Here is a 14,540-nt window from a genome sequence, read left to right as displayed (position 1 = left end):
TGTTCTAACACCACTTTCAAAATTCCCACAAGATATGCAGGCACTTCCAAGTACCATTACTGCAATACACTGCGGCATTCCTGGAAGTCATTTATCTTACTTGTAACACACAACGACTCTGAAAGCCTTTTTACATGATATTTGATCTGCAAAATACGACCTGTTACACACTGAAGTAGACCCACTTACAGCACTGTAGGTGTGGAGGGGAATTTAAGTCTGGGAAATCGCTTTGTCACTGTAGATTTCAGCGTAGAAAAGAGGGAAGAATGAGGGAAAATATGTTGAAGAAGGGGATGAAGGAGAAGAATGGGGAAATGGAGGACGAGGAGGAGGAGACAGTGAAGGAGAGGGAGATGATGAAGAAGAAGATGACGTTAACGATAACGAAGGAGAAGATCGTGAAAAAGAAGAAGAAGAAGAATAAGAAGAAGGAATAGAAGGAGGAGAAGAATAAGAAGAATAAGAAGAAAAAGAAGAGGATGGAGAAAAAGAGAAGAAGATAGAGGAGGAGAAGGAGATAGAGGAGGAGGAGGAGGAGGAGGAGGAGAAGAAGAAGAAGAAGAAGAAGAAGATAGAGGAGGAGAAGGAGAAGAAAAAAAAGAAGAAGGAGAAGAATGGGGAAATGGAAGACAAGGAGGAGGAGACAGTGGAGGGGAGGGAGATGATGAAGAAGAAGATGACGTTAACGATAACGAAGGAGAAGATCGTGAAAAAGAAGAAGAAGATTTGAAATAACGAGAATAAGAACAACCGCACGGGTAATTCCAAGCTATGAATAATAATACATGCCGACTTCTGTGTGTAGGCTCACATACATTACATTTTTGGCAAAATCTAAACCATAGTCTTAAACCATTCGGAGAACCTGTAACCTGTCCATTACCTGTTGATATTACCTAATGAGTGTTGTTAAAAGTGATACAAGAAGAAGAAGAAGAAGAGAAGAAGAAGAAGAAGAAGAAAAATAGGAAGATGAAGAAGGAACGAGGAGAAGGAGTCAGTGGAGGAGAGGGAGATGATGGAGAAGAATAAGAAGAAAAAGAAGAGGATGGAGAAAAAGGAGAAGAAGATAGAGGAGAAGAAGAAGAAGAAGATGGAGGAGAAGTAAAAGAATAAGAGAAGGAAGAAGAAGAAGAAGATGGAGAAGAAAAATATAATGATGATGAAGAGAGAGAAAGTAGGAGAAAAATAAATATGGTTTGGGAGGATGGAGAACGAGATAAGGACAAAAAGAAGAAGAGGAGGTGTTGATGAAGAGGATGATTATCATCAAGGATTCTCGAGAATCAGAGAATGAGGAGAGAGTGATGATAAGGAGAAAAAATAAATAGAGGGAACAGAATTAATAGCTGAAGAAGAAGAAGTGGAACAAGAAAGAGAAGAAGGAGAAGGAAAAGAAGGTGGAGAAGAATAAGAAGAAGGAATAGAAGGAGGAGAAGTAGAAGAAGAAGAGAAGGAAGAAGAAGAAGATGGAGAAGAAAAAGATAATGATGATGAAGAGAAAGAGAAAGTAGGAGAAAAAGGAATAAGGTTTGAGAGGATGAAGAACGGGATAACGAAAAAAGAAGAAGAGGTGGTGAGGAGAAGGAGGATGTATATATGATTATCATCAAGGATTCCCGAGAATTAGAGAATGAGAAGAGAAGAGAGTGATGATAAGGAGAAAAAAAATACAGGGAACAGAATGAATAGCTGAACAAGAAGAATAAGAAAAAGTGGAACAAGAAAGTGAAGAAGGAGAAGGAAAAGAAGGTGGAGAAGAATAAGAAAAAGGAATAGAAGGAGGAGAAGAATAAGTACAAAAGTACAAAATATTAGATGTATAAAGAAAGTACAATAAAATTAACAAGATTATGTGATAATAAAAGTAATAATGAAATTTCGGCTCTACTGGCAAAAGTAACACTTGAAAGTATAATGAATAGTTATTGATATGGTAAGCTTGGTCAGACAATTCCTCCATTTTTTTTACAAAAATTCCAAAACATTTCAATTTATTCATTTATTTTTATTTATTTATTGTATAAAATACTATAATCATAATAAAATTAAGACATTGGAGGAAAATACTAGGCTAAGCCTGTACTATTCCTCTCCAAAAATTTTGATAAAATGTTAATGTTGTCCAAAAGATAAGGTTATATGATCACACACTGCTTCGTCACTTGATTTTCGGTCCAGGAATGATGATTTGAAATTTTGAACTTTGAGGGTTGATTTTATACTCTTCAATTGAAGTTACCCTCTACAGATTTATCAAATTTTCTTCTTCCAAAATCGATTTATCAAAATATATCACTATCAGCCGAAAAACATACACCCTACTCATACCTTCACCAAAATTTTGGTGATCCCCAAAGACCCCACATTCCTCCCTCTCCGTTCTAATGTGCCATCAACCCTCTCCCTCGAATATTTTCACTCAAAATTCCCGAAGTACCCTGTTACAGTCTCGAACCCTTGAGGCCTGTCAGAAAAGCAGTCTAGGCAAGAATAATGGATTACCCACACCACACCCTGTATATACATATTTTACCCACATATCTCATACATGTTACAGATATATACTGCAACACACTATACCGTTTTTATAAATATATATTTTCAACTAACATAGATATATGTTTCCCTGTATATACATATTCTACCCACATATCTCATATATGTTACAGATATAATATACTGCATCACACTACGCCGTTTTTATAAATATATATTTTCAACTAACATAGATATATGTTACCGCATTAAACCCACATATATCTTTCAAAATATACTGCACACACTACACTCCCTTTATAGATATATATCCCAACTAACACATATATAAAACTGCATTACACCTTCACGGTATATATATATGTATATACAGGAAAGGTCATGTGTGTGATTTTCCATCAGCACCACGCGTTTCTCCTACATACATATATATACGGATTTTCTTTTAGCTTTTCCCACGACCGATCCGGATGAAAAACGACGCTTTTCCAAACTTGTTTACACTTTTTCTAGCTGCTCAATAGGGGTTTTCCGGCGGCTGAAAACGATTCGGAAAATCGTTTCACACATGTGGAAATCGAGGAAATGTTACTTATACTTAGCAGTTTTCCTTGGGGATGTCTTTCGTTAGCCACCACCTCTTCTGAAGTACGTTTTCAGAAATTTTCAATTTCTTCTTAGTGCCGGTTGCACAAAAGCTGGTTGAAATTTAACCGTGATTAATTTTACGAGAACCAATCACAAGTCGTCTTTTCAAAAAAACCTCTGATTGGTTCTAGTAAAGTTAATCATGGTTGAAATTTAACCGGCTTTTCTGCAATCGGGCCTTAGAGTTGTAGCAGATTTTGTCGATGTATATATAATATATATAAAAGCGAAATGGCACTCACTCACTAACTGACTGACTCACTCACTCACTTACTCGCATAACTAAAAATCTACCGGACCAAAAATGTTCAAATTTGGTAGGTATGTTCAGTTGGCCCTTTAGAGGTGCACTAAGGAATCTTTTGGCAATATTTAAACTCTAAGGGTTGTTTTTAAGGGTTCAAAGTTCGTCTTTTAGCATGTATATACTTCTTCTCCCAATATCTCAATTATAATTGAAATTTCCATATCATATGTAACTATAGAACTATAATCTACATAGAGTACCTCTTCGAAACAGTTGTTAACTGGCAACTAAATTAATAATTTTGTCAGGTTGGCATTAAGTTGAGTTAACTTTGTTAGGTTGGCACCAAGTTGAAGATTTAAAAGCATTTATCGCGGAAAAATTGATTGGGCACTGCTACTTCAATCCTGGGAATATTATATTATTAGCCGTCAGGCTCGCTTCGCTCGCCATATCCGTTTAGTCTGGACCCCCGACTGGATTGTCCTAACATATGATAAAAATGCTCAAATGAAAAATGCAGGCGAGCGAAGCGAGCCTGACGGCTTGTGACTTCATAAAGTTACAATGCGTTACTATTCCCATATTTTTCTCCTGTTACTACGTTTCAAATTCACCAATGCTTAATACTTTGATTTGAATATAACGAGCTACTTGAATAATATATTATGTTTTGGATTTCATACTAAAATATACTTTATGTTTCAGGTGAGGAAACGAGCTAATGTTTTCGTCCATATGGTTGCCCTACGCTTGTTGATCTTCCTTTATTATGGTGAGTTATCTTATTTTAAATCTACTAGTTTTTCTTCTATGAATTAGTCATTATACAATTCGATAAATCATAACAGCTATCCTATTAATGTGGTATTGTACTAATACTATAATTCTGTGTTATTAATAATAATAAATTTTATTGCCAAAAACAATGCATACAAAATAATACTCAATCATCTAGAGCATAAACTAATAATGATAAATAATACAATTATGAATATTAAATACATTTAATTCTCTTGACAATAAATACTCTCATGCAAGGGATGCTTCCCTGTACGCATGGAGGAGTTGCTGCAGACCCTAGGAACTCTCTTATAGCAAAAAAATCAATTTGTTTATCGAATTCCTTACATAATGTATCCAGTAACTATAACTAGGAAATGAAATACAAGGCATTGAGAAACAAAAATAAAAGTCATACAACAAAATCACTGTGAAGGTGATGTTATGTTAGATATCCATATATTCAATAAATAAACTTGAAATAATTATTGTCATAACGACTTATACATTCAAACATTTAGAGAAACGAGTTTCAGTTGTTACAGCTCTATCAATCTGTAGTGAACTCATTTAGTCTGGCCAACTCATTCTAGTAAACTAGCTGAAGATAATAACGGAAACTAATATTGATGGTGAAATAACTGAAACTAGTTTCTCGTAACAGTTCAATAAATAAGTGGTTGCGATAATTTCATGTCGTTTCATGCAATATTACTATTAATGTATTCGAATATCGGCTTCTAATGATGTATGTATTCTATACTAATGATTGTTATATCATAAGATATACTGTAATAGTAGCTTCACCAAGTGCTTTCATAGAGAGAAGGTATCATAAACATAGCATGAGCATAAGCAAAAGCTCACGTTATCTTCTTCTATCATACTTCACCCATATATTCATCTCTATCAATATTGTTGAATCTTTATGCATCATAAATAATAAAAATGTTGTCCGTTAAGGCTAGTCTTGAATAGAAATGAAAAATAAATATCCAAGTACTCTTTTTTAAAATTGTAAACAATTTAAACATAGATTTTTATTTAAAATTGTAAACAATTTGAACATAGATTTTTATTTAAAATTGTAAACATTTAAAACATAGATTTTTATTTAAAATTGTAAACAATTTAAACATAGATTTTTAGTTAAAATAGAAATCCAAGTACCCTGCTCTAAAATTGTGAACAATTTAAACATAGATTTTCATTTTAATTAAATTGTTATATCTAGCATTCTGATCACAGTATCTTTCCTCTATATATTCTTTCTTCACCCATATATTCATCTTTGTCAATATTGTTGAATATTTTTGTATCATCATTCAATAAAACTGTTATATCTAGCGTTCTGGACATGAAAATAAATATTTTAACTGAATTTATCAACTTTACTCTCCTTTTACTTCTTCTTCTCTTTCTTACCCGTCTCCTTCCCCTGCGAATCAAGGCATAGAGGAAATAAGATTTGAAAGAACCCTATAAAGAGAGGCTCTAAGAGGAGGTGAATTCATAAAAAATGTAAGAATAGAGATTGAAATAGACACAAGAAAAACAGACTGAATGAGAGTGTATGGGTGAGGAAAACGAGGAATAGAAATTATATTATTCATCAGTATGATTCAACTAAAAATCCTCATTAAAAACACACCAATCAATGGAACACATAAACAGATACGTAGTCTAGATAATAGTATATTACTAGTAGTTGTGTGAACAGTAGACCTCACGCAGTATTCTCATCCACAAGTACCTGATTGAAACTATAGACCTTATGGAAATACAGCAATAGACTGGCTCCTCTACACATCTTTGTAATCACTTGTCAGCTGATTTATGATGAATAATTCTATAGTCTGATTTTTACTCTAACATTGGCGTAAGAAGGAGGCTCGGTTTTCGTTTTATATTATCCTCGAAATGCAAAATTTCCAAAAACCTTGTATATACGTCGACGTGCAATTAAAAGAGGAAAATACCTGTCAAATTGCATGAAAATCTATTACCGCGTTTCGCCGTGAATGCGCAACATATAAACATATAAACATAAAGAGAAATGCCAAACCGTCGACTTGAATCTTAGACCTCACTTCGCTCGGTCAATTAACCAAACTAGTTTTAACTAGTGTTCATGCAACTTGAAAAACGGAAGGAAAATTGTACTACGAGGAAAAAATAACGGAAAAAGGAGATAGGAAGGGTGAAAGAAGATGCGGAAAGTGGAAAGAAGCGGTTGAAAAAGGCGAGTAGTTGAGGATCTGGAATTAATGGCGTACATGATAGCAAATTACACCAGGAAGCTTTTCATTAGCATGCTTTTACTGGCTGGCCGATCTTTGCACAAGCAACCAGAAGAAAGAAAAACTGAGCAGATATTCTCTCTTTCTTTAACACTTTCTCTCTTCCTCTCTCTGACCCTTTCTCACTTTCTTTCTCTCTCCCTCTCCCTCTCTCTCTCTCTCTCTCTCAAAGAGAAGAAAAGAACAGAAGAAAGAAAAACTGAGCAGATATTTCCTTTTTCTCATTCTCTCTTTCTCCATCACTTTCTCTGTTTTTCTCTCTCCCTTCTCTCATTCCCTCTCTCTTTCTCTATCACTTTCTTTGCTTTACTCTCTTCCTTCTCACTCTCACTTTCTCTCGCTCTCACTCTCTCACTCTCTATCATAGAGAAGAAAGAAAAACTGAGCAGATATTCTCTCTCACCCTCTCTCTCTCTATTTCTTACTTTCTCTCTCTGTCTCTCTCTGAAAGCAGCACAGCTCTAGTTTCTGCACAATTTATTCCAAACCGATGTTCAATAGGAAAGAGAAGTATGGTAGGAGGCCAAAATAGAGAAGGAGGGAAATAAATTTTGAAGAAGGTGTGGGTGAGAGGGAGAATGATGAGGAAACGGGGTAGAAGAAGAAGGTGGAAGAGAAGAAGAATAAGTGTGCGGGCGGACGAGAAGAAGAATAATGACAAGGAGGAAAAGTAGGATAAGGAGGGAGAAGATGAAAGTGGAGGAGGGAAAGTTGAAGAAGATAAAAGTGGAGAAGGACCACTAGGGAGAGATGGAGAAACCGGAGAAGAAGAAGAGGAAGAAAAAAATGAAGAGAACGAAGAGGGAGAAGGAGGAGAACAAGGAGAATGTGGAGAAGTCGATAGAAGAGGAAAGGAAGAAGATGACGACGGTAAGATATAATAAGATGTCGTACGATTAAGATATCGTTCTCAGTAACATGAGAAAAAGGATTTTGTCAAGATGAAGGAAAATAGAATTATGTAGATCGAGAAGAATGTGGAGGAGATTATGATGAAGAAGAATGTGAAGAAGAAGATAAAGAAAAACAAGTATGTGGAGAATAAAATAATGAAGAAGGAATGTGGTTGTTGGGTAGTTCTAGAAGAGGAGGAGAACATGATGAACAGAGAAGAAAAAGAAGATGATGATGATGGAGTAGAAGTGGAAGTGGAACAACCATATGACGTAAAAGAATATGATTATGATAAAAAAGATGTAGGATAAGAGAATGGGAAGAAAGTGAGAAGAATAAAAGGGAAAATAATATTATTCTTCCATAATTAGGGTTCAGATATGTTAAGCAGTGCTATGTTCTCAGATCTAAGGATAAACTATAATAGTCTAAAGCTCTTTATTTATAACACTATTGATAGATTTCAATCTGTATTATTTGTTATAAGATGTATCACTATTATAATGTAATATAATTATTGTATAACTCCTGATGTCATGATGTCTTAAGTTTTATTTTACATAATTGTTACGTTGTGCTGCTTGCATTTTGTGCCCTTTTCAAATATTATAATCATGTATAATTTGGCGAAATAAAATCAATTCAATTCAATAGTTGAAGGACAATGAATAGGTGAAGAAGAGGAGAAGGGTAAGATAAATGAGAAGGAGAAGAAGACTTAAAAGAAGGATAATCAGTAACACCGATCATTATACTGTAATTCACTTTGTTCTATATAGGGCACCTCTATTGAAATAAAATTACAACTTTCCTTCTCGATGTTATATTTCATTATGACTACATTATATTATGTTTCAAATGTAGTCATTTTCGAATGACTTTTCGTTACACTTTTTAAAGTGAGATTGGAAAATGATAGAAGAATTTTGCATGATTGTAAGAATTAAGCCCAATCCACCCCTAACTGAATAAAGTACTTCTAACCTTCACAACTACTCAGAAATTTATTTATTTATCTATCTATTAATTTATTTATTCGTGAACAGAATCACAAATCATATAAATATGATTAGGGAGGAACAGGCTTGGCCCAAATCTATTCCATTCTCAAATTTTGATAAATTAATAAAATGTCCAAAAAATAGGTTATGTTTCTTCTGTTAAACGTTAAAGTTCAATTTTCGTCCAAATATATATAAAGCTAAACATTACATAACAAGAATATTTGAACTCTTTCAACCTCTCACTGAGTCAGCAGACAAACTTAGAAGACGGAAAAAAGACGTAGACGAAGTCTTGAAAGACGTTTAGAACATAGAACACGCGAACACGCCAGCCCAGCTCAGTTAAGCCCCAATCAATCCGTCAGTCAGCGAATGAACTAGATTTGGCGCCAACATGACAGTTACAATTTGGCGGCAACGCTAGTGATTGGTTGGTTGGTGCTTGTCGTGAATGAGGCTGAATTATGAATGATGAGTGGGTAAATAATATTTAATGAGTAGCTGGCTGGAAGGGTTTGCTAGAGACGACATGCTGTATGACTATTTTGAAGGCTTGTTATTAAGGTTTTGGTAAATACATGACGTATGTTGATTATATTTGTGGACAAGTAGAGACGATTTTCAATATTAGAAGAAGATGAAAAAGGAGGACGAGGAGGAGGAGGAGGATGATGAGGACGATGAGGAGAAGGAGGAGGAAGATGAACGGGTAAAGGAAGAGAATGAGGAGGAGAGAAGAAGATAAAGATGAAGGCATAAGACAAGGAAAAGGATGAAGGAAGAAGAAGAAGTCGATGGAAAAGAAGGAAAGGATGAAGAAAGTAAAGAAGAAGGAGATGATGATGAAGAGGAAAAAGAAGAAGGAGAGGAGGAAGAAGAAGAAGAAGAAGAAGAAGAAGAAAAAGAAGAAGGAGGAGAAGAAGAATATATTGTAGACATAAGATAAGGAAAAGGATGAAGGAAGAAGAAGAAGATGATGAAAAAGAAGGAAAGGATGAAGAAAGTAAAGAAGAAGGAGATGATGATGAAGAGGAAAAAGAAGAAGGAGAGAAGGAAGAAGAAGAAGGAAAAGAAGGAGGAGAAGAAGAAGATATTGAAGACATAAGATAAGGAAAAGGATGAAGGAAGAAGAAGATGATGAAAAAGAAGGAAAGGATGAAAAATGTAAAGAGGGAGGAGATGATGATGAAGAGCAAAAAGAAGAAGGAGAGGAGGAAGAAGAAAAAGAAAAAGAAGAAGAAGGAGGAGAAGAAAAAGAAGATATTGAAGACATAAGATAAGGAAAAGGATGAAGGAAGAAGAAGAAGATGATGAAAAAGAAGAAAAGGATGAAGAAAGTAAAGAAGAAGCAGATGATGATGAAGAGGAAAAGAAGAAGGAGAGGAGGAAAAAGAAGAAGAAGAAAAAGAAGAAGAAGGAGAAGAAGAACATAATGAAGACATAAGACAAGGAAAAGGATGAAGGAAGAAGAAGAAGATGATGAAAAATGAGAAAAGGATGAAGAAAGTAAAGAGGAAGATGATGATGATGATGATGGAGAAGAAGAGAAGAAGGGGAGGAAGAAAAAGAAGAAGAGAAGAAGAGAAGAAGAAGAAAAAAAAGGAGGATGAGAGAAGAAGATGAAGACATAAGAAAAAAAAGATGAAGATAGAAGGGGAAAACGATGAAGATGAAAAGAATATGGAGGAAAAGAAGAAGAAAACGAGGAGGAGGAAGAAGAAAAAAAGAAGAAGATGGAGGAGGAGGAGAAGAAGAAGAAGACGGAGAAGGATGATGATGAGGAAGACGAGTATTAGAAGAAAATTATTTTGTCATTTCATATACAATAAATACAGTATGTATTCACTTATTTGTATTATGATAATATTGTTAGCCTTCAGTGTACAGCATTGTTTTAATTGGGAACATTGATGTTAACAATAAAGATTTCTGACAATATGAAGTGACTCTCATAATAGCTGGTCTAGTGGTCTGGAGCGTTACTAAATTCGGTCTGCTAGCACTGCCTGGTACGTGGGTTCGAATCCCGCCGATGGCATGGACGTTTGATCAACTCATCAATCCACCTATACACTTCCCATAACCCACTCACAATCAGAAAGCTCATGTGGTCATCATACACAATAAAACATGAAAATGACTATATTGATTCAAATCAGTTTTTCGATTTTATCTTAAACTTAAATTTATCTACTCATATTTTTGAGGAACTTTTAAGACCAAGATTGGGAAAATGTGTTAGTTTATGAATGATTTTCATTCATATAACTCAAATTAGAAGATAATGTTATGTATTTTAGTTTATTATTTTGTTCAAAATTATAGTGCCGATTTGTTTTAAAGATAGTTCATTCATTTTGTTTTAAATTTTTGTGTTATTAATAAATATTTCAAAATACTTCCTCCCATGCGTTGAACCTTGAGATAGAAACATTTCTCTCCCCCGGAAATACAAAACTTGTTTCCATAACTTACAAAACGATTGTGACAAAAGAAATGACGACAACTTTGATGCTTTAATGAGGGTGAAAAATGTTGGCAATAGCAAAGCACTGGTGTCAAGTTTGAATAGACGCCTGGAGAGTTCTGAGACCCAGTTGGGAGAATAGAAAGAGAAAACGGTGTGAGGAGAGAAAGAGAATGAGAGGGAAAGAGAGGGAAAACTGGAAGAAAAGTAACGGCCTTCCACCTTTTTCCCGATTGAGGGTTTCGAAACAAACTCACCACTTTCCCGAGCTTTTCTCTCCAAATCAATTCAAACGGTCGTGAAAAGCTTGTTTCGAGTGCTTGTTACTTGCTTGTGTTGGAGATTTACAGATTGGATCCTAAACAGGGCATATTAACAGGGATGGTTATTCCATCGAGCTGATAAATTTTCATCAGTTCCACTGTTTATTAAGTGAGTTCACGAATTCAATTAGTGGAAATAGATTGAGTTTGGGAATTTGATAAATTCGGCAGATTCATGAAGACGATTTAAAGCTTTATCATAAGTTGATTAGATTGAAAAATACATAGCAGAACAAAAAATCTGGTGTGGCGCACTCACACAACTTTCCTTGCCGTTATGGAAATTGATCACCTGATGCTAGTGTTCCCGCGCATCTCAAGTCTACCAATCAAAGATTTGAGCCAGCTGGTGACAGGGCAATAACGCTGGAGACACACGAGGTCTGCTATCTCTTCATAGTGAATCATTTAATAGAATCAACAGTTGCCAACAGTTTGTAATTGGATAATCACATTTTCTCGAATTTCGAACTTATTTTCAATTTTAGGTGAAAATGTTACTGAACATTAGTTGTAGAGATTGTCATGCTGAATCTTTTCCACTCGAAATTTTCAAAAGTTCAAAATGTCGAAATGTTCAAATTGTATCTCAAGCCTGATAATTGAGAATCCAAAATCAAACTTTGCATAGATGGGGCGGAGCTCCTGAGATTTTTACAGATATGGGGCTTGTGGCAGTTGATAGAGCTTATTGATGACTATTTCAGGTATAACTTTAATCGAAATCGTTGGAGCCGTTTTCGAGAAAATCGTGAAAAACCCTGTTTTTGACAACATTTTCGCCATTTTAGCCGCCATCTTGGATCGCATTTGATCGAAATTATATTGTAAGGGCCTAACGTTCCAAATTTCAAGTCATTCGTTTATTGAGAGATGAGATATCGTGTACAAAGACGCACATACAGTCATACACACACACACACACACACACACACACACACACACACACACACACACACACACACACACACACACACACCACACACACACACACACACACACACACACATATATACACATACATACAGACCAATACCTAAAAACGCTTTTTTTGGACTCAGGGGACCTTGGAACATATAGAAATTTAGAAATTGGGGTACCTTAATTTTTTTCGGAATGCAATACTTTCCTTACCTATGGTAATAGGGCAAGGAAAGTAAAAAATAGAGAAATGTCTGATAAGGTACATGGCCAAATTTTACTCTGTATGAACACGTATAACTTACTTATCAGGTTATACTCAAGTAGAAATGTAATGCTGCTTCTTGCATTTGAAACCGGCAATTATTATTCCCGACCCACCAAACATACATGTTACTTGGCCAAATTCTACTCTTTATAAATATGTATGAGATATAGTGAACTATTTATTCCAAGTTGGAAGTGACATCAATGAGAGAATACAACTAGGGTGACAATTAGATTATACAATAAGAGTATGTTGATAAGAGGATCTTTAGAAGAGTATATTTTGCGGCACCCAAACTGAGAGCTGAATATCGATCTGACCGTCATTTAATTTATTTATTCCAATGACAATTACAAATCATAATTATAATAAATATAATATGATTGGGAGAAGACAGTTTTGGGTTATGCCTGTTGTCTTCTCCCAATCATATTATATTTTTAAAAACAAAAGTTTCAAAAAAGAATAAGGTTAAAATTTCACTTGCACTTCAAAAAGTCCAATTTCCATTTCAAAACTAATGACTAAACTAAAAATTTTGATATTTAAAAACTGATTAAAAACAAAAATATTTCACTGATTTTCGTACCCTAAGACACATGATTATCAAACAAGATAATATTCTATAGACAAGATAAGAGACTAGAGACACACTTTGTCATACCTCTATAATCTGTCTACTCTATTGATATATTTAAAACGTATACTTACAACGTGAGTCAAATTACATGTCTTTCTACTTTATAAAAGAGTATGATATTTATTACTGTGAATTACAAGCTTTCCTACCAAGTATTGATAACTTGAAACATTTAAGAATTGGATTGAAAACACTCAACGTATGACCCAGTAAGTGCCGCTACCTATTGACAGAGTTTAGAATGACACGCCTCATGAACAGTCGACCAATCAGGAGAGAGAGTAGGCGGAGTTTAAAATATGACCTAACATGTGCTGCCGTCTACTGGCCGAGTTTCGAGTTAGATTACAAACTGTTTACCAATGAGGAGAGAGGATAAAGTTTTTAAGTTATCCAACTAGTGCTGCTACTATCTATTGACAGAATGTCTAGTTTACATAGATTATGATTATTATAATTGTCTAGTTGAATAGTTCTGATTACTTGATTTTAAGTTTATTTTGATGACAAAGCCAGTACTAAAGCCCTGCACACAGACATAGATTTTTGTTCGTACGATATTTTGCCGTCCTTTTGAATTCTATCAGATTAAACGGATGATTTCAAACAGATGATGTGTGTCAAGTTCCGTTTAATCTTATAGAATTCATAAGGACAACAAAATATCATACGAACAAAAATTGATAAGTGTGCGGGGCTTAACAGTACTAATCTATATATATATATAAAAGCGAAATAGCACTCACTCACTGACAGACTGACTCACTCACTCACTCACTCACTCGCAGTACTAAAAATCTACCGGACCAAAAACGTTCAAATTTGGTAGATATGTTCAGTTGGCCCTTTAGAGGCGCACTAAGAAATCTTTTGGCAATATTTTAACTCTAAGGGTGGTTTTTAAGGGTTTAAAGTTCGTCTTTCAGCATGTATATTCTTCTTCTCCCAATCTCTTAATTATAATTGAAATTTCCATTTCATATGTTACTATAGAACTATAATCTAGATAGAGTACCTCTTCGAAACAGTTGTTAACTGGCAACTGAATTAATAATTTTGTCAGGTTGGCATTAAGTTGAGTTGACTTTGTTAGGATGGCACCAAGTTGAAGATTTAAATGCATTTATCGCGGAAAAATTGATTGGGCACTGCTACTTCAATCCTGGGAATATTATATTATTAGCCGTAAGGCTCGCTTCGCTCGCCATATCCGTTTAGCCAGACGTTTAGTCTGGCCCCCTTCTGGATTGTCCTAACTATGATGAAAATGCTCAAATGGAAAATGCAGGCGAGCGAAGCGAGCCTGCTGATTTCATTCTTGAACGATCCAGTCGGGGGTCCAGGGGGCGGAGCCCCCTGGCTAGACGGATATGGCGAGCGAAGCGAGCCTGACGGCTAGTCTTTATCATATAATTATGAAATGAGAATGAAATTGAATGAACTATTTAATTAGATATTTGCAGTATTAGAAGTCTTGAGGAGGGTTAACATCGTCTCATTTGGATTCTTGTTTGATAATTATTATGATCTATTCATTAGCATT

The 14,540-nt window shown here is 35.0% G+C and overlaps 1 protein-coding gene across 3 annotated transcripts in view; it reads left to right on the top strand.

Annotated features, from left to right (window-relative positions):
• The window catches only part of LOC111049323 (DE-cadherin), a 477,993-nt gene that overhangs the window by 344,610 nt on the left and 118,843 nt on the right, over positions 1–14,540 (top strand). For all 3 annotated transcript variants that reach the window (XM_039426678.1, XM_039426677.1, XM_039426676.1), the window contains one exon: positions 4,106–4,172. In XM_039426678.1, the coding sequence (XP_039282612.1) occupies positions 4,106–4,172 (67 nt within the window). The remainder of the gene's footprint in view (positions 1–4,105; positions 4,173–14,540) is intronic.

Source organism: Nilaparvata lugens, chromosome 4 (genome assembly GCF_014356525.2).
Source record: "Nilaparvata lugens isolate BPH chromosome 4, ASM1435652v1, whole genome shotgun sequence".
Classification (NCBI taxonomy): domain Eukaryota; kingdom Metazoa; phylum Arthropoda; class Insecta; order Hemiptera; family Delphacidae; genus Nilaparvata; species Nilaparvata lugens.
Note: the sequence above shows the minus strand (reverse complement) of the source record. Positions and strands in the feature narration are given on the sequence as shown.